The sequence below is a fragment of the Sycon ciliatum genome, chromosome 4 (genome assembly GCF_964019385.1).
Source record: "Sycon ciliatum chromosome 4, ocSycCili1.1, whole genome shotgun sequence".
Taxonomy (NCBI): Eukaryota; Metazoa; Porifera; class Calcarea; order Leucosolenida; family Sycettidae; genus Sycon; species Sycon ciliatum.
Window position 1 is genome coordinate 7570878 of NC_088646.1, and position 24147 is coordinate 7595024.

General features: G+C 47.8%; 3 protein-coding genes across 3 annotated transcripts; 1 reads left to right on the forward strand and 2 right to left on the reverse strand.

The window, feature by feature from the left end:
- Positions 1 to 10342: 10342 nt before the first annotated feature.
- Positions 10343 to 18601, reverse strand: LOC135814209 (inosine triphosphate pyrophosphatase-like). The gene is made up of 8 exons (XM_065327297.1): positions 18165 to 18601; positions 15816 to 15873; positions 14832 to 14896; positions 13725 to 13798; positions 13439 to 13470; positions 12514 to 12629; positions 11622 to 11698; positions 10343 to 10933 (listed from the first exon to the last, which is right to left on the reverse strand). The coding sequence occupies exons 1-8, from the start codon at positions 18225 to 18227 to the stop codon at positions 10813 to 10815; spliced, it is 606 nt and encodes a 201-aa protein (XP_065183369.1). The 5' UTR covers positions 18228 to 18601; the 3' UTR covers positions 10343 to 10812.
- Positions 18602 to 18702: 101 nt separating this feature from the next.
- LOC135814208 (uncharacterized) lies at positions 18703 to 21087 on the forward strand. The gene is made up of 4 exons (XM_065327296.1): positions 18703 to 19460; positions 19681 to 19895; positions 20163 to 20481; positions 20653 to 21087. The coding sequence occupies exons 1-4, from the start codon at positions 18791 to 18793 to the stop codon at positions 20889 to 20891; spliced, it is 1443 nt and encodes a 480-aa protein (XP_065183368.1). The 5' UTR covers positions 18703 to 18790; the 3' UTR covers positions 20892 to 21087.
- A 338-nt stretch (positions 21088 to 21425) lies between these two features.
- LOC135813389 (uncharacterized) lies at positions 21426 to 23953 on the reverse strand. Its single transcript, XM_065326487.1, has 3 exons — positions 23787 to 23953; positions 22634 to 23626; positions 21426 to 22407 (listed from the first exon to the last, which is right to left on the reverse strand). Exons 1-3 carry the CDS (start codon positions 23951 to 23953, stop codon positions 21426 to 21428), a joined length of 2142 nt encoding a protein of 713 aa, XP_065182559.1.
- Between the last annotated feature and the right edge of the window lie 194 nt (positions 23954 to 24147).

The following is a 24147-nucleotide window of genomic DNA, read 5'->3' on the forward strand; positions in this document are numbered from 1 at the left end:
AGGTGGAATCCTGATAATTCGAATATGGCTTAATTCGAACATACTACCGCTTAATTAGAAGTTTTTCCAGGACCGATTTCTATCAATACGATTCCCACATAAAAATTCTGATAATTCGAACCTCGAACTGGATATGTCAGGTTAATTCGAAGTCCCACAGATTCCACTTACATAGAAAATGTGTAGCATTTGTGCTGGTAATTTGAAGTTAGCAAAGTGTAATTCGAAGTTCACTGTACATTGTGCTGGTCAGTTCAGTTTGCATGAGCAGGCCTGCAGGCTGTGCCGCGCCGGTCAGTTCAGTATCCGTGAAATCTGTGTAAGGTCCATAGCGCAACTCTGCGTTTTCATGAGAGCATTTTGACATACATATTGTGTTGTGGGTTCATGTTTGGATAATTAGAATGTCCGGATAATTAGAAGTTTTTTCCTGGCATTTTGAGGTTTGAATTATCAGGATTCCACCTGTACCAAGAGTGACTGAGTACGGGTAAACTATGCTCCCAGGGAGCTGTTTCACTCTTGCTGATATTCCCCACGGCAAACTCAATCCACCTTTGTATCGATATCAGAGTCACTTTCTGATGATCAGTGTGATTAGACTGGCACATAGAACATGATGTCGGCCGTTGTCTACATGCCTTCTTCCAAACTGTTATTGTTCCCGACTACCTCAAAATAATTGTTGCACATGTATTCTTTTATTTCAATTCGCTCAGGGCACAGGCAACACTGCCTTATCTCCGGAGAGACAATTATCTGATTCCTACAAAAAACGTTTAACAATCGCATTTTTTGTTTGAAACAGACTAGAATTGAGGCTACGAGTACCTACATTGAATGGGCCATCTTTTGTAACACGAAGCGTACAATCACATCATCGTGTCATATTGATATCCAGTTATGTGCACTCTTAGTAGTACTGCACCAAGACCCTTGGCAATAGACATGTCTGAGAAGCATACAGGACACGTGCGGTTATGTATCACAACGAATCGAGTATGATCCTCGTTTGCAGCAATATTCACTGCAATTCAATATAGAAATTGTGTCATCCGATGGGAGAGAGGTGGCACAAATGATGGCTACAAGCCTTGTGGTGGGCCAAGATTCATACTGCCTCATAATCATAAGTGCACACTTTGACAATGTGTGCTATGGCTGAATTCAAGTCGGTCTCAAAACACATTAATCCATAATTATGGTCAAATACCCGTGTATACTGTACAACAGAACTACCCAGGTCCGGGTGGCTTGGGTCCAAAGGGTGCCCCGATCTCAGAATTACCCAGACGTTAGAATACCAGTCCAATAGTGCTACATGTGCATGTACGCAGCCGCTACTCAAAACGAATGCATTTGTCACATATTTTCTTCACATTTGTGCCAAGGTGATCAAGTATTTAAAGTTAGCCCAATCCGAATCGCAACATGACGATACCACAAGTTACAACGGTGCCAGGCAGGCGAACGTCCCCAGATTTCCTGCATGCATGTATTGGCATGTCACTAACAATGAGCCACAGCAGTTTATCAGGGTTTTTTTTTTAAATTATCCCAGCCGCAGCAGTAGGTACAGCTACTGGCAGCTACTGGGATATTTGTGACAAAGTGGAAACTTAGAAACCATATTCATATATTTATTAGCTCGTCACTGAGTTGCCAATCAAAGAGGAGGGGGTGAATGCCAACCACGGCTGAGGAACGTAAAGAAATAGAAATAGAAAGAAAAGAGGGAAAGGGAATGCTGAGGATCAGGCTGTAAGTTTCATGTAACCGTCTACTGTAGGAGAATCCGTCAAGTAAAAAATGAATGGATAAAGGAGTGAAATAGATAGTGTACACCGTATTGATGTGCCACGGTGGTAGCATGTGGCTCAGTAGAGATTGATTGCTAACTTACTCTACATGTACTGGTGCTAGCACCAGCTGCGACTTCTGGATCACAAGTCAAACAATGAAGAAGAAAATGATCACCAATCTCCTTCGCCGAATCCAGCAATGTCCATTTTTATTGCTCAGCCAGGGTCAGTCAGGACAGCTTCAATAGAATGCGCACGTGATGCATCAATGTGCAGAGCAGTGTATGAAAGTGCTTAGATCTACAATGCATGCAATGATTTTCAGATACTGAGACGTGACTAGGTTTTCAATCTCAACACACATTGCATTGCAGCATCCAAGACGATTGCTTCTCGCCAGCAGTGGGATCAAGCAGCTCCATCTCTCAACCACTGGTATCCTGATTTCTGCACAAGCTCCTCTCTTCAGTGCACATGGGTAGACAAACCGGATCCAGGTGGAAAAGTACTCAAGTAATATTTGCAAACAGTTACACCTCACCGAATGGTATGCTGCAAGCATTGGAATTCAAAGTATGCAGTTCTTGTGGAATAAATAATACCAGAGTAAAGTTTCAAACCCTGGCAGCTTTTCAGGCCATTCCGGCAATTATGAGACGGTCCTCTTCTGTCTGTGCCTCCGTACAAAGTGACAAAACTGAACACGGAACATTGGCCATCATGCGATCAATGCAAGCTGTCAGTACTGCTTGAAATCAATTCGGCAGCAGGATCGGCAGCCGTCTCGTTTTCGCTTGGCTCCTTGGACTCCTCCGCGTCTCCACATGCTTGATTCTGCAAGAACTGCCGCAGCAGGCAGCTTTTCAGCCAGGCAATCTCCTTGCGGCAGGAAGCAATAACAAGCTCATTGCTATTATCCGCAGTCGTGCCAGTGCCAGTGGCTTGGCTAGCAGAGAGCTTGCTAAAACTGCCGTGCAGAGATTTGACCTGCTCCTCTAACAGGGCACAGCGCACAACCAGATCGTTCATAAGAGAGTCGCGTGACGTGACCAGCTGCTCAAGGTTATGCTTGCTGGCCGTGTACTCGCCCAGCCTCTGTGCTTCCATCATGCAACGCTCCGACAGTCTTAACACGCCTTCACGATGGGTGCGCATGCAGATGCACTCCTCCTGCACGACTTCAAATCGGTCCTCCAGCTGCGTCATCTGCTCTTCGGTGGCCTTGCAGCGTGCATTGCTTTCCTCAATCACACGCATCAATTGCTGCTCCCTCTCCACTTTACTCCGCAGCTCGCCAGCATAAAAGTCCAGCTGATGCCGGATGCGATCTATCATTTGATCTTTCTCCGCCAGCTGCCCAGCTAGTGGCAGTGGTTCCTCGCCATCACCAGCTAAGGAGGACCTAGATGCTGACGAGGTCTGAGACGATACAGAGGCTACGCTACCTAATCGGCCCATGGACGATTCGCTCCCACTGAAACTGCTGCTCACCGATGGACCCCCACGTGACAGCTCCTTATCTGCAGCTTGGGTTTGCTCAGTGCTGGCGTCCAGTGATTTAGAGGGGATAACTTCCCAAGAGCCATCTGGGGTCTCTTGTCCTTTGATCCGTTTTTCCAAGACAGCCACACGATGTCTGTATTTGCGCCTCTCACTCTCCAGTACTTCGGCGCGGTAAGACACCTGTGCAAGCTCTCCCTTCGTCTCACGCAGGGCACCCTTGATCTCTTCTAGTTGGTCCTGGAGAACATGAAATGACTGCGCTTCCTGGTCTACACCGGCTTCGGCGAACACACTCGCACTTGCGCTGTGCGCTCCGTCCGGCGAGTCGATGCTTCTCTGCCGCTTGAGCTCGTGCAGCGCCTCGCTGGCCTTTCCACGCACCAGCTCGAGTCGGGTCAGTGCGCTGACGATGTCGCGACTCACTCGTCGCTGGCGACCACTAGCACTCTCAGGCTGCAAATGGGACGGTCTGGAAACTCTCTTTGACGGCGAAGCCGAAGCAGAGCCTCGTCGTCCGGATTCTTGAGCGTTGTCATCCTCCTCCATAATCGGCATGGTGTTGTGTAACCTACGAAGACCTGGGATAAGCCTTAGGCAGAACCCTCTCCAAACTTTCACTGAATCGGAATGAGTGAATGAAAAGGCAGGAACTTACTTGTATCAAGAGTATGGGGTTATAATACTCTTGCTTGTATGGATCTCCATGTCCCCTCTGCAGAGTGGCACATGTAGTAGATCGTCCGATCTAAGAAAGATCTTGATCGCTCGCAGAGGGCGCGCAAGTGAGTTTCATTCGAACGACCGATTCGCAGAGTGGGTCAGCAGTGGCTGTGTAGACATGACGTGAAGTGCGGAGCCGGAGGCGAGGGTCTTCATACCGCAATGCAATGGTGCAGCCGTTGTGTCGCCTCAGCCGGGCTCAGGGTCACGAGTCTGCGAAGAAACACGAAAGCGCATGCTGGATGGGGAGAGGGTGAGCTTGGGTGCGTGGTGAATTATTTCGGATGACAGGGTTCTTGTCAGAATGTGTGGTCGGCTGGCACTGCGTGGCACTGGCAGGCAAAGACGGAAAACAGAACCCAGCGGCTACATTCAAGTTGGGGAAATCCCGTCGTCTTGAACTGTTGTCGGTAGCCCCATGCTTGCCTGCAAGCAGGCCAGGGAGTAGACGTCTACCGAGTTTCTAGTACAATGTACAAAAAATGCAGTTACTGTACTGCCTGCTTGCTAGCGATGACATGCATGGCAGATCTACCGCCAGTCACACCAGGACGTCACTTGTCTAAAACCAGGAAAACGGTTGTGCGATTCGAGTCCGAAGTGCAGGAAACTGATGTGATGACAGGGAGATTAGAGGACACACATTGGACACATGATTACTAGTACATACTATGGCCGTGTGGGCTATGAATAAGAGCAAGAGCGCATAAACAGTGTTTATGGACTCTTGATAACAGGAAGGACAACACGTTACGGGTTATCACCAAACTCGGGAGGTTCAAAGACATGTAAAAAACACGAAGAGGGGAAGCCCTGCGGGCCAAGTGAAAGATGATGGGCAAGTTAGTTAGGAACAACAACAAGTAGGTTCACACGACGTAGATCTACGTTTCGCCGTATTGCTGGTGACGGCTCATCAGGTGTGCTTACTAATACAGGTCGTCCCCCGTTAATACGAGTCCGGTTAGTACATAAACCCCGTTAGTACATAAGAAATCTCAAGTCCCGGACGAAACGTGGTCACTTCCATACAAATTTTGTCGGTTAGTACATAATTCATTAGTACATAAACCCCGTTAGTACATAACATTTCTCCGTACCCGCATGCCACCTACCTCAATAGTACATAATTTTTTGGTCTCTTGGCCTTCTATAGATCATCTAGTGCAGGCACATCGTGTTCTAGTTGGAAAGGCTTTCTGTCTAAAGCCTTTCCATACTGGTGCTCGATGTTTTCAGTTTGGGGACACCAAAATTAGTGTACCGCTAAAGACACGTGGTCGACACGTTGTTGACACTTTGTTGACACTTTGTTGACACGTGGCCCAATTACCGGCCTACCAAGTGCCTTTGGCGACCGCTAACAGCAACTGTGGAACAGTGCAGTGCCCTTTTTTGGAGCAACGTACGAGTAGTGCCCATGGATTATGACCCCGCGACCCCAATCTATGTGGCGGTCCGCAATTCGCTACTTCATACTGACTGGCGTCCGGCATCGTCCCGAATTTGGCCACAATCTGCTCTCGGGACCCTGTAGGGCTCCCTGACCTGCTCCATCTCCGCCATCGTCAATGTACTGCGCATCCACCCAGGCCAGGACTGCACTTACTTACGGGAAGGAGTATTTGCAAGATGGAACCTGGGAACTGGAAGACGACGAAGAGGAAGCGTGGGAATCCGGCGGCAATGGCTGGGATGTAAGTCCAACATTGCTGGTGCCAGAGTAGCCACTGCTTGCTTATAAGGGAATCATGTGTGTTGCCTTTTTGCCTTTTCCGACGTCCTCCTCCGACTGTACTCCCGATCCCAGGACTGAACTTACGGGAAGGAGTGCTTCCAAGATGGGAGACGAAGAAGAAGAAGCCGCTGAATCCGGCGGCAATGGCTGGGATGTAAGTCCAACATTGCTGGTGCTAGAGTTACCACTGCTTGTTTATAAGGGATTCATATGTGTTGCCCTTTTTTGCCTTCTCCCAAGTTCTCCTCCGACTGTACAGGTGACCGCTGTCACATATGTTGCCCTTTCCAGGCAGTAGAAGGGAGGGGGGGGGGCAGCACATCCTGGCATCCAGGAATGCTAGGCCCTAGGAACTAGGCAATCTGACCTTTCCTCTTACCCCAATAATGGTATGGATGGGGAGTTCTTGAACATCCTCAGTCTTGTTAGAGTGAACTGTGCAACTCGGCAATCGGTGATAGCAGAGGACCAATGCCGATGGCGATGCTCCTTCCTTTTTCTCTGTCACAGGCTGCGTTCTCGAGAGGAAGCGTTATTTCTGCATTCCAAGAAGGACGGCACAATGGTGAGTGGAACTTCGTTGGTGTGCAGCCTTGCTAGTTGAATTGTAAATCAACCATTCTTCCTGTCTCTGACTTCTTCAATGTCCTCCTCAGTGTCGGACTGTCCGCGTCGCATTGAACTGGTCCGATGAGGCTGCTATTGCACACACAGTGAGGGAACTCCCATACGGGAACTCGGAAGTACTGCTACAGTACAGGTAAGGTGGCCATTGCTTATGTGCGTGCGCCGTTGTCAAACTTCTAAGCCAGCTGTACTCCAACCTACATGGAGTCTGAAAGTAGTCAGCTGGCGAACTACAATAATTATTGAAGTTTAGACGTTATATGCCGCGGCTTGGTCAGCTTTTTCAGTTTCACAATGCATTGCACTCAGCACCGCTTCTCGGAGTATCTTGTCAGGATAGCTTTGGAACGCATCCTCCCCAGTGGGGGAACGGCAAATGTGCTGTTCATTTTTTAGGCTTGCTTTTATGGTACGTACAAATCCCCATTGAAAAGACATAGTGGAGACCAGAAACTGCAAATAGATGTTGGGAACCGCGAAGACCACCCTTCCTTGTCAAGTTCCCTGAGGGTGTGGAGGGGGGGGGGGAGCGGAGGAGGGACATTCCTGCACTGCTTAAAGCAGGATTCACAGGAGCATTTTCAGAAATTGCTTGTACATTTGTACCAGTTGTAACCGACAAACGCATTCTCATTGAGGTTTGACTTGAGGCACGTCAGCAAGGCGCTGTTGCATCGCTGACGTCTTGTCCTGATTCTGTGAATGGTATTTTGTGCGAGTTTGCATCGCACGCAGAATCGCAGGTCGTGTCGCATTGCGCAGCACACTGCCAAATTGCTTCTGTGAATCCCACGTGAATGGGAATTCCAATGGGAATGTAATCCATTGCCAACAGGTGTATTCCCGAGCTGCGCATCATACTGCAAAATTGCTCCTGTGCATGCAAATGGATTTCATTGCTCTTCTGTAGTTTGGGAAATTCTCGATTATGATAATTCTGCGTGTGTGTGTACACCAGCCCTGAACATACATGTAGGTGACCCATTTGTGGTGTCTCATAGCCTACCTCACGACCTTATGCTTGCTTTCTGTATCACTTGTATCTTGCAGGTATATCACCCCGTGACGACCACATCGAAGTCTGAAATTGAAGTGTGAAGATGCTTCAGCAACCCCTTCATATTTTCCATTGCTTTTATTGTGCTTCTACTGTGCATGTGTGTAACCTGTGGGGTATGCATGTGATGACAATGTATGCCGATGACACGGTCAGATTTTGTCCATGCGTGTAACGTACACCTGCATGCTATCGTTGAAAAGGATCTGCCACTTACGATCTTCGGACGAGTATCAGGTCAGCTTGGTTTTGTGTGGGCTGTACCAGATGCTGTTCACTTCTCTATCTGTTGGATATGTGACTTTCTGCAAGTTTCTGGTGTATGGTGGCCACTTCTTTGCTCGTCTTTGTATGACATTACAATAATTCTGTATTCACTGCTTCCATGGTGTGGTCTGCAAACTGCAATCCTTAGGCAAATATCATCACGGTTTGCAATGTTGTGCTTTGGCTGCTAGCTTACCTACACATTGTAGTTGAATTATTTTTGTTTCACAACTGACTTCCTGAAGTATGGTGGCCACTGCTTTGCATGGCATTATACAATGTTCATCAAGAATTTCCTGTTTGGGTCGTGTGTGTGTGTGTATGTATGTGTGTGCGTGCCCATGTGTGTGTGTGCCATGTGCATGTGCGTGTTTGTCACAAGGTGTCTGTGTGCGGGGTAGCGAGGTGGGGAGGGCTGGAATGTATCAGTGTGCTACTGCAGTTGCATGGCTACATACAGTGCATCGCGCGCGTGCTCACCATGTTTATCTTCGGAGCTGGGCTAGGGTGGGGGAGGGAACAGAAAAAGAACTGAAATTACCCATATAAAAACCGCTCTGTGAGCGGTTCTGAAAAACCTCTACTGGTGCAGCCCCGTCGTAAAAGTAAGAAATTAGAACTGGCGCATTGTCCTCCCAAATGTGAACTGATCCACCTAAATCGCGATTGACGGGACCCGAACGCACCAGTAGCACGAGGTCGGGAGGGCACAGGATCACAGCCGGCGTCGGCGCTGATCAAGTTACCATACAACACTTAGATCTACCCCGAAGCCCACCTTTGCCGCTTTACTTTGGCTTTGGCTATGGACCAGCGTCCCCAGCTGCATCCACAGGTAGGAACCTCGTGCTACTGGTGCGTTCGGGTCCCGTCAATCGCGATTTAGGTGGATCAGTTCACATTTGGGAGGACAATGCGCCAGTTCTAATTTCTTACTTTTACGACGGGGCTGCACCAGTAGAGGTTTTTCAGAACCGCTCACAGAGCGGTTTTTATATGGGTAATTCTACTTGTGGAGCTCAGAAATCAGAGCGCACATCACAAACCGACAAAGCTCTGTTTTTTTTCCGAGTGACTGTACAGGCGCGACTGGTCATGTATGATGCAAACTGTAGAATCTTCGCTAAATGTGACCGTTATAACATAATTTTTATGTTATATCGAGGGAATCAAGAATATCTCGCTGCCTAGTCATGGTATACCGGTAGCAAGAAACACTCAGAAAAGTTGAAAAAAGTGAAAAATTCTAGTACACAAGCAAGTTATGTACACTTTCGTTTAGTACATAAACCCCGTTAATACATAACATTTCTCAAGTCCCAGAGATTATGTATTAACGAGGGACGACCTGTACTCAGATGTTGAGCCAATAGTATTCATGTAAAAGAGAAAGGACCAATGAGTTACGATTAACCATCCACCAAGGTAACAAGATACAGTAGAACGCCTATTATCCAGATGTCAACTATCCGGATGATTGATTATCCGGATCGCCTGGTCGGGCTGGACAATGAAAAAATTAGCAGCTTTTTTCGAGGTTTTTGCTGATTTTCCCTACTCAGACTACATTCAAGCGACGCACAAGGCGTATTTCAACAGGTTGGAGTCAAAATGTATAACAATGGTGACATTTTGAGGAGCCGGAGAGCACCTACTTCGAAGTAGTTCCGGTTATACTGGCGAAGAAAATGAACAAATTAATGATGAAAACATGCGGGAATATGCATGTGTTTAGCTTTAGATTAATGTATGACTGCTCTCTTATCTGAACATTCTCCTCATCCGAATCCCCTGGAGACAGCCCCGCACCCCAAGGGGTGCAGATAATCGACACTCTACTGTACAGCCAGATTGTGCGACAAGGCACACAACTGAAAGGGATACTGATATATATGAGACATTCAACAACCTCACACCTCGCATAGCCCCAACACATCTACGAAGCACAAACGAACAACCTTCCTAGTCGGAAGGCTGAAGTGAGGAAAAGTCCAATAAGGGGAAGGAAAACGCAACAAAGATGAGTGTGAGCTACGTCTCACAGCGAACAAAGAATGCCAAATGTTACAGGGTGACAACGAGACTAGTAAGGCCACTGGGCATACTGCTCTAACTACAACTCGAAGATGCAAAGCAACAGACCACTCAACTTGGGAGGCTTGATTTGATGCGATAACATCAAGAGACTTTAGAGTCCAATCTTGATAACATGTACAGTGCATATCAGCGAGTAGTAAAAATACCGTATTTTACTCGGTGGCATCAAGCACTTCGGAGTCAGCATGTTCAGAGCACCAGTAGAAATGTGTCGTCTGCCCCCTGTCTCTCATCCTAGCCGGACTGTGATCTGAATTGGATAGATGTAGTATACTAGTAATGGCCATTACTAGTACATGTATCCCATTCAGATCACAACCATAATCACTAGTGCATGATTATGTTGTTGCGACGCCATAGCGGAGGCTCAACGTCAACATCACCGCTAGTAAACCGATCCGGCTGATGGCGTTTGCCCCCCCCCCCCCCCTCACACACACACACACGCACGCACGCACACACACACATACCCCCCCCCCCCCCCACACACACACGCACACGCACACAAGATACAATCCAAGACAGTGAGGGTGATCTATATTCCCACCACTACAAGAATGGGAGAATCAAGTGTTCTGACAGTATACTGATCAAGTTGCCCGCAAACCAGCCCAGTGCACCCACACACATGAACACATAAGAATCGCGCAATGGCACAACAGGTGTCATGCTTTAACAGCTGGTGGCAAGTCTACCGACAAGCCCACCTTTGTCTCATACCTCTCATGCCAATGGAGGAAAGTCTATCTTGATCATTCTGTAGGTCACATGATCCGTGTCATGGTCAAAGCTCATACCTCGGCCAGCCGGGAATATGAGTGGAAGTAGGGATGTCAACGCAACCAAAGCAATGCTAAACACTGGGATTACCAGAGCCACAGTGGCCCCGGCATGCTGATATCACACGCAAGTGTGAGCTTAGCCAAACCTCAGGTCAAGGTCAAGGTCATTACGCAGTCACAGCGATGGGCAGATCAGCGTCTAGCCGCCCAAGCACACAGTCACTCGGTTCTTGGCTTCTTTGCGTCTGTTTCGCCGGCAGTGAAATGCTCCCGCAGGGCTTGGAGTGCTCGATATCGATGGGAGATTGTGTTCTTGATATCTTTATCCATCTCTGCATACCTACATGTACACAGGCACAACGAGGAAAGCCAAACGCTGGACTGAGAACTCTCGGCAGCTTGTTTTGTTCAAGTCTGCAAAATCATCAGTGGTTATGCAATACTCACGCAATCTGTTCATGTATGTAACATGTAATTTGTTGCAGCACTAGATTTTCCCCGAGCACAATGCACTACAGTACTGCCGGGTGCCGGAGAACTGAGGGGTCAGCCTCGTCGTAGCCTAGCCCGTTCTTATTCTCATGTACTACAGTCTATGCACATCAGAGTCACCGTGTATATATGGGTATGGTGTGCTACGTGAAACCCTAGCCTGTTCGTTCTTTGGAGCTCCGTTCTTCGGCACCCGACAGCAGCAAGTTTCCTGTAGTACTACAGTTGTGCTCGGTGAAATCCGGCCCAAAGTGCACACTTGGTACCTTCACTTGCACGGCCCTTGACGCCTTGGAAGTGGTGCAAATGCGACTGCATGTATCCAATGTACACATGTACAAGTACAGTGATGTAATCGGGACTGGTCCAGTGCGTCAGTTTTGCACTTCGGGTCGGATTGCAGTGAGTGCAACTGTAGTACATGTCCATGTTTGCCTAGTGCCCTGCACAGTTCAAAGCACAGATAGAAGTTGTGGCGACTACACTTGCAGGCTTTTGTAAGACTCATATTTAAACCAAGACATGTGCAAACGTACGTCTCCTCGAATCCATCTGGCTGGAAGATAGGATCCCACCCAAAATGATTGGGACCGCGTGCTGCCACGATTCTACCCTGCAACATAGCGAAGTGGACAGGAGGGAGCAACACAAGAACAAAAAGCATACAGATTGAACACAGGTACAGTGATGCATGCGAGATAGGCTACATGCATGCCTACATGATGGTACATTCCTATTAGGGGCGCTTCACACCACTTATTGCCACCACCGTAATGTATCGTCGACCCCCCCCCCCCCTCTCTCTCCCTCCCTCCCTTCCTCCCTCTCTCTCTCTCTCTCTCTCTCTCTCTCTCTCTCTCTCTCTCTCTCTCTCTCTCTCTCTCTCTCTCTCTCTCTCTCTCTCTCTCTCTCTCTCTCTCTCTCTCTCTCTCTCTCTCTCTCTCTCTCTCTCTCTCTCTCTCTCTCTCTCTCCCCCTCCCCCTCTCCCTCTCTCTCTCTCTCTGCTTGTTTTCCAGCAAGGGGCAGGAATTAGATGCAGGTTGTCAAGGGGATTATTTTGGCAAGTACCCATTGTCCCGGAGCGCAAAACAGCTTGAAACGAGTTCCCAGGACATGTAGTCAAATTGGCCGGAAAGCAGAATTAAATTTTGCATTTCTCTTAGCACATATGTCATAAAATACACACATTTGAGGGCTCTTTCATGCTCCTGGAAAATGAGTACTTGCCTTCCATCTTGTCCTCGGTGCTTGGTTTTATTCGCTGCCAAGTGCTAGTTCCTGCCACCTGAGCAGGATACTGTGCAAGCGCTGGTGCCATGCAATAATTCAATAAAGCACAGTTTGAAAGGCTTGCCGGCTGAATCATGCCCGAGCTTCTAGTTCCCGAGCCCGAGGGCCATAATTCGTGAATATTCTGCTCCTGCTTACCGGGGTCTTGCCTCTGAAAAGAAGCACGTCTGGACTGTTCTCCTTGTCTGAAAACGCAAATGTACAAAGTGCATATCCGGACTTGTCCTCAAATCCAGTTAGCATACTGTTCAGACCTAGAGACAACAACAAGAACAACACAGACAGAGATATAGGTACACGTCATGCAAAACATCAGCACAAAGAATGATACAAGATGATCGCTAACATCATAAGCGAAAACATTGCGAACAAAATCTGGTGAGCATGGCAAGGAGTTCTAATTTCAACAGCACTGATCAACTCCCTTTGGTCCCAATCCAATATGTTTTTTTCCCTATGAGGACGCTCCACCGCGAAGCGCCGGTGTGCCGAAACAGCATTGTCAAAAGATGGAAGCACAAATATATACGCCAGTACAATACATGTACCAGTAATTGTCCTGGTTCTGCTAAGCAGGTTTACATTCCACCAGTGTTCGTAATAAAAATCAGTGTGACGGTCAGAGTCTTTGAATTAGTGCTATGGTTGATTCACCACAAGACTGCAGCCAGCATAATAACTACGGACGCAGCCAATGAAGTCTGACCCCACACATAATATGGGGGTGCCACAGCGTCCGGCCTGGGAACTAGCCAAGTCCACTGCACATAATTGTAGCGAATTCTGCCCCACGGTTGTGTAGCACCAGATGCTGTGCCCCTGTTCTACAGGATTTAATTTCATTGGCTCCAACTATACTCGACTATAGTGTCACTGCAGTTTCTGCAGCTCTCAGGTACACGATGCAAGAGCACAGGTCCCATTATCAATGCACTACAACGTAGGAGTTGATTCTCAGAACTGTCCATAGCGAAAAGGCAGTGGAAATGCTCATGGTGACATTAAACACAGCTCAACAAGCAAAAAAAGTACACAAATAAAAAAAAAACTATGCCAAGCGTACCTGAATGACCGAGTTTCTCCAGAAACCACTTTCTAAATCACAGCAAAACCCAAGCACAAAAGCAATGGCATGAGCAGGGCACATCCTATTTCAAATTGAGATACACACTATGAGCTAGGTATAGTTTCACTTGGCTTGCCTACTTTCAAGTAAAGGCACACCCATTCCATGATTCTCTACTGGTTTTTGGGGAAATGAGGAAAGAAATGAATCGAAGACCAGGCAAGAATTTTCTGCTAGAATCCAACCAATGTGTGTAGCCACAGACATACAAGTATATGCTTACATGTATGGTCCCGGAAGACCCTTGAGGGCATTGAAACACAGGCATGTGTCTTCAACCATCACAGGACCCTCAATCTGTCCAGCAAAGGGAACACAATATGACAGGATTCAAAATGCCACCACGCAAGCAACGGATGGCAGTACGGCAGACAGCAAAAGTTAGTTCCGACACTATACTTAGTACAACACATGCCACACACGTGTTCATCTGGATTTACTATCTACTATGTACTATGGAGGACTAAAACTATTTTAGTACTCCCTGATATTTACTGTTGATCGTCACTGGTACAGTAGTGATGGCAAGGACTAGATTGAAAGAGCAGAGGCAGTATGCAGTAGGAGCATCTATCACAATAGGTGGTTTCAGGATAGTTCCCGGAGTGGCAATAACACGACACGAATACGAAGGATACATTCGCAAGTTCTTGTGACTTCATCAATGTTTGCATGCATAACTTCGACAACATCGCTTGTTATAACTTATAATGCAATAACAGGCGTAGAAGTAGTTTCATGATCTGCAGTAAAAGGATCACCACGTGGTCATCGCCGAAAGACCTTTACTGTCCCGTAAACTACTGAAGAAACAAAGAATTCAAGCTCCAATTGGCCATCCTGTCGTAGCATTTGGCATACTATTCTGTACTGCTTGTGGTAGATCTGGTACTACATCTGTACTCGAACCGTACGCGCGACGGACCGGGAGCTGGCTCACTGCTGGTGCCTTCCGGCGCCAATTTTGCTTATGTGAACCAAACCTTAGAGGTAACCTGAGGATAGTGAGACTGCAATGGAGAATGTCTCTTAATTTCTTTATACCGTAAAGTCTTGTAGAAAAGCCGCGGCTTCTATAACTTTCTTGGTGAAATTGCGCAGGCCTCTGTATGAGACAGGCTTCTATACAAGACAGGTATTTCTATGTATGTCAGCACTAAAACCAGGCTTATGTGTGATTTGATGGGCCCAAAATTGCGGCTTCTATTCAACTGCAGCTTTTATACAAGACTTTACAGTACTTATTCTACATAGAAGCAAAACAAGAGCAATTACAGACCTGCGGTTTTCAGTAGGCACATTTCCAAATACAAGTATACTGCATGCTCACCTGACTGGCTGCCAGCAGGCATTTTTCACGTGATATGTCATCGGGCTCCCCTTGAAACTCGGGCACTATGAAAAGAGACAGAGGAAGTGTAACAAAAAGCCATAAGGTAATCTCTCTATGCATCCCTGGCCCTGCCCTATGGCCAAGATGGCCATGAAACAGAAGCTGGAAAGCTGCATACAGTCTACACTATGCAGGCATGTATGCCGCTCACCCTTGAAAATGGTTCCCAAATAACGGCTATATATAACCCAGCGCCATAACTGCAGCCGCGTAGCACCGCCTTTGGAGGGGGGGGGGGGAGGGTCCGGGGCTCTCCCCCGTGAATTTTTGAAATTAGGGTGCAAAATCCTGCATTCAGGGCACTTTTGGCCGTGGTCGGGCGAAAAAGTGGTCCAGCCAAAGCCAGACCGGCCGGACCGGCTGCTACGCCCCTGAACTGTCAAACCCAACATTGGGCTAGAAATTTCACTTTTGCGAAGCATAGTTGATAATTGGGTCATTAGCTAGGCAAAGGAAATGCTTGAAAGTGATGGTGTATACTGCTGCCAGTGCATGTCTCCTAACACTTTAGTGGTTCCTACTTCCTACGCATCCGGGAACCACCGATATCCTTTTCCCTGCTATATCACATACATGCACACTACATGCAACTCATGTACCGTAAAGTACCGTTGATCCGCCCCCTCTCTAATTCCCGCCCCCTGTCGATTTTCTCCTTGTGAAGCGACTTCGCCGTATACAACGAAATACGATGTTGAACCGACGCATGCACTGCTGTACACAATACTTGCCAATCCAGGATCAAAATGTGCACAATTCAGCACATTGAGTCTGATCCTCTACGTTGTTGTACATCGTACTGCACTTGACAGCCTTGATCTAATTCCCGCCCCCTGCCGAAAACCCAGCTGGGAAGCGACATGGCGTGGGGGCGGATCAACGGTACTTTACGGTACATACAATCAGAATTGTGAGACTCACAATCTAACTTCTTCGATATCACCTTGAAAGGGAACGAATCTCCAAGGATAGCAACAACCTAACAAAGGAAGTATAAACACCAAGGATTCAAGAATAAGAACACATCTAATCCAACTTCACAAACTGGACATACCAAATGTGATCAATTTTGCAAAAAAATTATCACCATTGAGTCCACACTCTCAACCACATGCACTCCGTTGGCCGACCTCGTTCACCACACCTGCAAGACTGCAACACAAACTCAAAATTGTAGTAAATGTACATACTAGTTACTGGCATATCAGGTTCCTCACAGAGCCGTTTTGATCATACAGGTTTCATCAGTGCAGGTTGTGAGAGTAGGGAGGTTTAGTTCCCACGTAACGGAAATGCGTACGTGGGTGATCCACGTAAAGTGGATGAAGGGCACCCACGTTTCAATGTTGTGTTTAGTCATACGGAACAAATAAAAGCACGAAGCGAAAGGCCCAAACCTGGTCAAAGACGAAGCTACCCAGGCCTAAGAAGCTCACCCAATATTTTGATTTCGTGCTTCGGAAACTTCTTCAGCTGAGCACCCTTACAGCTCGCACAATGCGCTCCATTCTGATTTTCATCCACGTTCTGGCGGAACGTGGGTGACCCTCCATACACGGTATGTCGTAAATCAGAAACCGTCTGTACGTGGGTCACTGAGTATCACGTGGTACACACACGTAAAGTACCCACGGATTACGTGGGACTAAACCTCCCTAATACTGAATGGCTACAACTTGTGAATAGCAGCACTCTTTATAGCGTTATAGAGCATTAGTGTGAACATGTAGCGCAATTGTGCGATTTGATATAACATACATCACAGAGAGACAGAGCATAAGTGCAAGATGACACTGATACGCACGAGTCTACTGCAGACATAAATAGTAAATACATGTGACACTATAGGCGCAAAAGATCACAGCAACATGAAAAAAACACGGGTTTAAAGGGGAAGTATACCCTAAAATCAAATTTTCACCAGTTGTAGTCTTCGGGGTGCCGAGTCGAATGGTCTTGGTCCGAGGAAGCGGAGACGCTCCCTTCCTCCTTTATTCCCAATCGAACTCGGGCACATCCACCGAAACTGGATGACTGCGCCCTACTAGATAGGGATTTGTACGCAAAATATAACTAAAAGCGCCGTTTCGTTCTTATAAAAGCACGGATGACCGTGATTGGTCCATATGTTGTAGTCTTTTGGACGCTGAGTCGACTGGTTTCGATGCAGCGTTCGGCCCTTATTCCCAATCGAACACGGGTGAGTAAGCGGTCACGTGCTCATGCGTACACAAGTCGCCTGGTCACTGCACTGTGCCTGCAGGCTACAACTTTCACACCAGGGTTCAACTCAAAGGTTCAAAAGTTCAACTCAAGTGACAGGAACGGGCCCAAACAGGCTGTAAATTGTAGCCTGAGGGCAAATTCAAACTCAGAGCTCCAGCACAGCATCGCAAGTAGTCATGCGAGAGGCCCCCGGGGCATTTCACTAGGCCAGGCAGATTTTGCCGGAGAGTATACAGTCAGATCTCGCTTAGCCGCACACATCTGTTTTCCACAAAAATATCCGGATAGGCGAGGGAACCGGATAATTGAACACATGTACTGTATGTATGGCATATGCCGCAAATCTGTAACCAACGATTTTCTTCCACATGGCGAGGAATCCGGATAAAAGAGGACTGGATAAGTGAGGTCTGACTGTATACGAATTGGAAATCGTCACAAGGCAGTGGAATGTACTGTTGCCTTGATATGCCTAACAATAGCATGACGAGCTAAGCAGTTCGGTGCAGCGAGATCTAACTACGACACTTACTAGTGACTAGTAGTAGCAAGTCATGTAGTAGTGTTACGGTAATGCGTATAGGTACATGTACTCCAGAAGTATATGTATGCAAGCCTTGATTGATAGGTGAACATGTTTGATGATGACAATATGTTACAAGGCGGAGGACACACCGACACAGTGCTCCTGACTACAACCATAAACCGGTTGGCAGTGTCTCCTAGAATACAGAGGGTTCGGACTCCCAAACGGAGCTTGACCCCTTTATAGTTCAGACGGTCGCAAGACCGGGACTCTGCCAACCGGTTTATAGTTGCAGTCAGGAACACTGTTCTCAAAACCGCGTGCCCTCCTCGGCTTGTGACATGCATGTTGGCATCGTCCATCATGTTGAAAAGTATATGTAGCTGATGATTTGGAATGAATGAATAGCATGAGTCCTAGTCTCATAAAATGGTCTTTAGAATAATAGATGTACTACAATCCAAACATCTGCCATGCTCAGCTGGAATTTCTGGAGAAACTCCCAAGTCATGACATACCTCTTCAAGCTTTCGTTGATTTCCAGTTACAAATGTAACAGTTCGCTTTGCAGCTTGACTCATCTTGTTTTTCCACGCCTGTCCAAAGCCAGAGTACGAGTGAAAATCGAATACGTTTCTGCGAGCCTGTCGTCTTGCACTGCTTGCACAGACTTCCGGAGTCTTTGTGGATAGTGTCCTGCACAAAAATGACAAATATTTGCTCCTACAAGTACAAGTACAAATCTTCAGAGTCAGGACGCCATTTACCGTTTCCGTGGATACGTGGCCGTGGGTGACTCATGAGTCACATGACGTATCTACGGCGTTGCAATCCATGACCTCATAATTATGAGATCGAACAAACAATTAATGTTACTTGTACATAAAACTGGTATAAAAAAACGAGGACAGAATGTCGGATTTTGACTTTTGTTTTTTTCGCCAATTAATATTTCGGTGATAGGCGTTGTACACACAAGGGCAAGTGACATCATTGGTTTACGTCATCGCGCGGGAAGCTCAGATTGGGTGGCAAAAACTTTTGGGCTTCGTTGTTTGAAGAAAGAACAAACTTACATTTTGGTTTAGTTAGGTTCAGGTTATCTGTCGACTGTGGAGGAAGTGGTTGTAGTCGTTTAGACACGATGACGAAGACTTGCTGCGTCTTTGGCTGCTCTAATCGGGGTGGCAAGCGGAAAGATGGAACAAAGCTTTCTTTTCACCGTCTTCCTCTGGGAAAGAAGCCTACACTCAAAAAGTGGCTCCACAACATGCGGACATCGAGTGTGGTTGTGGGCAGCTCGACAAGGGTCTGCGGCGCTCATTTTGTTGGCGGAAAGCGCTCCAAGGAGCATCCTATCCCAACGCTGTTCGCATGGTCAGCAGCAGAGAAGACGAGGAAAACGCCAAAAGAACGCGTGGCTCTGAAGACACATCAGGACAAAACGCCCCAACCGTCAGCAGCGAAGCCTGAAACATGTGAAAGCACTTGTGAGGAGCAGCCATCACCATCCCTGCCCAGCGTTGATGAGCAGATTAGTGAAGTGCGAACTCAGATCCAGGAATGTTTGGAGGAGAACACACGGTTGCGGATGGAGGTGCAGAAGTTGACACAGGAGAATGAGGCACTGCGAGTCAAGTTGGAGGAAACTGCCACAGCACCAGCACCAGAGTTTTCTGTCGCCAGGATTTGCAACAGTGACAGCCTCACCAAGTTCTATACTGGTATCCCCAGCTATGAGCAATTTCAGGCATTGGTGGCTTTCCTGGAGCCCCACTGCAAGGGGATGACCTTATGGAATGGAGCAAGAACAGGTGAGGATGTTATCTGCTCTGTGCTAGATTTTGATGATGTAAATACTGTGCTTTGCAATGTTGTTGGGTGGAATGACTTCAGTAGTACGGAACCTACTTGTGTCGGTACCATAATTTCCATACTCAGTGCTGTGAGTCTCCATCCTCCTGGCAAATCAAACTTCTTTTCGTGGGCCATGTCATACATGTCTCGGTTCAATGTACTGTGCCCACTGCATAGGTGAACGGCAACGTCAGTGTGTGAGGGCCTTGGACGATGAAAACAGCCTGCTCCTTACGTTCATGAAGTTGCGGCTGGATTGTCCTAACGAAGACCTGGCTCAGAGGTTTTCAATCAGTGCAGGTACTGTGAGCCGCATCTTCACCTCGTACCTTATGGTCATGTACCACGCCTTCAAGTCCGCACAGCTACCCGCCTGGCCGTCTAGAGCGCAGGTTAGTTGTCATGCCAGAATGATTTATGTCTGTTGATGATATGCCCGTGGCTCAACAGCTGAAGCCTAACCCATTACTGGTCGTTAGTGAGTCCAGCCTTTTGGATTGCAATAGGGCTGGTTTATTTTTTTCCTAAAGTATACCTTACATACGATCGCATCAGTGTCTGTGCTTGATCTGGTCTTTCGAGAATTGAGTCCCATTGGTGTGTGTGTGTGTATGTGTGTGTGTGTGCTATGTGCCCATGTTCTATCTACTAACCTGTAGATCGATGCCGCTATGCCCCAGAAGTTCCGCGACCTATACCCCACCACACGCACTATAATCGATTGCACCGAGTTCCCCATCCAGATTCCCTCCGACCCCGACACTCAGAGAGTCACCTGGTCAACGTACAAGAATAGAAACACATTCAAAGCTCTAGTTTGCATCACACCCAGTGGAGCTATCTCGTTCATCTCTTCCCTGTATGGTGGGTCAGTTTCTGACCGTGAAATCACCAAGACGTGTGGAGTGCTGGATTTGCTGGACAAAGGTGACTCAGTCATGGCGGACAAAGGATTCACAATCAAGGAACTCTGTGAAGGTATGTCCCCTGTTTTGTTTCCTTTTGGTGAACAATACTTTATGGTTGCGATCAGTGCTGTAAACTCCTCCTTACAGTAGATGTGTTGTGCAGTCAATGCTGGAAATGGTGGTGTAAGCAAGTTTTCCTTGGAAGCTTATAAACTGTGCTTCTTGTTTCTTGTTACCTCAGAACGGGGTGCCTATGTCAACATACCACCGTTCATCAAGAATGGCCAACAGCTGACCGAAAAGGAGTTGGTGCAGACCCGCCGCGTTGCCTCGCTACGCGTTCATGTAGAACGTGCTACCGAACGAATAAAGAACTTTCACATCCTGGATTTTATTCTATCCGCTCACTTTGACATTGCTGATGCCATATTTCTGGTTTGCTGTGTGGTTGCCGATTTTGGTGCGCAGCTCATTACATAGCTTCCTTCCATTTCTTGCTGCACCGTTACTGCTCAATGCGTTCAGTTACTGACAGGTTCATGATGGCCTGTCCCAGTGTTTGCTTCTGTGAGCCTCTTCCCCCCCCCCCCCAACCCCCCACCATGCATCCGTTGCTATTTTCCACACGTGACTGCTGTCACCACCATAGCAATATCACTGCCTGTATTTCTCCTCTTTTCTTTTCAGCATGAAGTGACAAAAGTGCGTTCTATGAAAGTAACTCAATGGATCATGGAAGCAACCATACAAATCACAAGCATGTGTGTGGCTGTCATGTACGGCAATAAAGTGGGCTATGTTCACGTATGGTTGTAAAAAAAATGGTGTGACGTGGGGCTGTATCCACTTTCATGTTCTGTACACTGGCAATAAAACACTAGACATTATGTACACTGACAATATAAGTATGTACACCGTATGCATGCGTAGCCGTTCATGTGGATGCATTGCCACAGCTCCACCGTCCATAGGGTGGGGAAATACATGTAGCAATGGTGGCAGCCAATGAACACGTCAAAGACTGACGTCACCATGAGCTCTCAAGCAGCAACTGCAAACTTTGCCCATGTCATCATTCGTGCACATATGATGGAACTGATGGGCACAGACTTTGCACGGATGCAATGCCAATGCTCGATCAAATGAACAACCTTGGCAGCAGGATGAGACTCCTGTGGCGGTTGACATACGTTGCTGCCGGTCCACATTTCCTTGCGTTGGAGACTTGGCAGCATCTTCTGCAGCGCACACCTGTCGTGGCGGGCTATCCTTCTCTTGCGTTGGAGAGGTGGCGGCATCTTGTAGAGCACACGACACTGGCGGCGGCACATTGAGCTGGGTGAGGTCGGCAGGGGCAACATCCGTGTAGCAGACGGGCTCTTCTTGTGGGTGAAGAAGTTGCGGAAGCAGCCAACCACGGTAGAAGCCGGTCAATTTCGGCTCCATCTGCTCCTTCCAGAACGCCGCGTCGAATGGGATTCGCTGTATAGCGATGCCCATTGGCGTCCACACGACAAAGTCGCACCACTGCACTTCAGCAACTGCCATGCCACCTTGCACTTGATAGAAATAGTCATGTTGTCGCCGTAGGCATAAACCTCCATCTGACCATGTGCAGTAGAATGGGTTGGAGCCAGACTCCATGCATGCATCTTGGGGAGAGTGGTGACGATGGGAATATGGGCATTTGACCTCAAGTAAACCCATTTGCGATGTCAGCGGCTGGGTCGGGACGAATACGATTCCATCTGGGCTGGCAGCAACGTACCCACACTGCATGACAACAAGACCACGCCGTGAGACACACAGGCCATTCATGCCAGACATGTGCTGCTTCTCCAAGTAGATGCGGACGGCTTCATCTTCATGCTCTCTGCCCCACGACAAGGCCGGACTGTTGATAACTGACTGGGATAGAAGGCGTTTCACCAACGACGGATGTGCTGATTTGCACTTCACAATCACGCCGAAGTTGGATGCTGTGAGTCGCCCGTACCTGTTGCATAGGGCACGAAATGAACACACCAGAGGGACATACACATGAACCAACCAATCTGCAGTGTTGGGTGAATTTGAACATACTTGAAAGTGTTGTAAAGTCATGGCCTAAACAAAGTCGTCAACAAAAGCATGAAAACAGTATACACTCGTCATGTTTTGGATAGTGTTATGTGCCTGCAGACTTTCCTGGACTGAATGCAGTACACTATCCTCAGACATACCTTTGCATTTTCCACTGCCGGTTACCAGCCTGCCCACGAGTTCGATACTCCAGTGCATGGCGTTGCTGCCTGGACACTTGCATATGACGCATGAACATATCACACCATGCCACGACAACACTGCCATCAGGTCGGAATGTGCTGCGGTACGTCCTGGACTCCTTCATCAGCTGCACTAGCTCCGGCACTGACCGGCAGTCGGTTGATCCAGTGGAGCAGGTGGTTGTCTGAGCAGGAGAGGTAGAGCATGGCCGCAGAGTGTCCAGGATATTGGCTGGTTGGGAGCAAGAGCTCAACAAGTCAAAGAGTCTCTGTCGCTCTTCTGGTGCAGAGTCTTTTGGAGCGGTGGCAGCACGTGGATCGAAGGACGCACGACTGGAGGTTGACTTCGGGGTATGGTTGAACACAGGCTTAGCGAACTCCATGTCAGAAACTCGCCTTTTGCCTGGTGGTGCGCTCCAAGCCTGTAGGTCACTGGTTGAGCAGGTCATCCCAGTGAATATCCCTCGTCGGCAGAATTCCTCTAGTCCATAGCACATGGCCCCGATGTGCTTGCAGCTGGCTGATGGGCCAATGCCAGCTCGGCACTCACAAGACGCATAGATGATCCGTACAGAGGGCTCGCGTTTCATTGCCATTGCTATTTTATACCGCATCGACGTCTTCATCTCTGCCTTGCAAAACCCACGGAAATACACCGTCCCATTCTCCAGGCACACCTCTCCATCTCGGCAGTACTTCTTGCTGTAGAGTCCAAAGCTATGGGAGGACACAGCTCTCATGTCGTCAGCATCCAGACCATCAGACGACTTCCTGCACATGAAGTAGTCCATGAGGGAGAAGATTGAGAACTTCATCTTCAGCTCCTCCTGCGTCACATCCACCAGCTTCTTCCATCCTCTGTCAGGAAAACGGACATCAGATGACGAGGCTCCAGCGGTGTCATCCTCAAGCTCACCAGTCACAGTCCCAGACAGCAGCAGTGCCGACACTCTGCACAAATACAAAAACGTGTGTACAGCGAATGATAATAATATTATTGCGCATTTTATTATTATTTGGAAACTATTCCCACAGCAATTTCAGGAGTAATATCAATTTTTTATTGCATCCTTACACGTACACAGAGGACAAGGTGTTTTGTGTGTCTCACCTCTTTTGCAGGTCAGCTTTCTTTCCAGAGTCGTCTTCGCCTTTCAGCTGCAGGTACAGCCTCATTTCCCCCACTTTCCATGACGAAGAGTTTTTCTTGCGCAAAGTCGATTCCCATAACGAACTGGACTTCTTCAGGCGGTCCTCAGCTGACGACTGGGCAGACATGGTCCAGAGCGTCCATAGGCAACAGCCAACAAGAAAGAAAAGACCAGGCGAAAGACCAAAATACCGCTTCCTACTTTCATATTTCACCTCGTGGATAAATGCCAACGCCATGCGCTAGGTCTCTGCCACCCAAAACGCTTTCCCGGGGTTTTTCGAGGCCCAAAACATGACGTAATGCCTTGTGTGAACAGCGC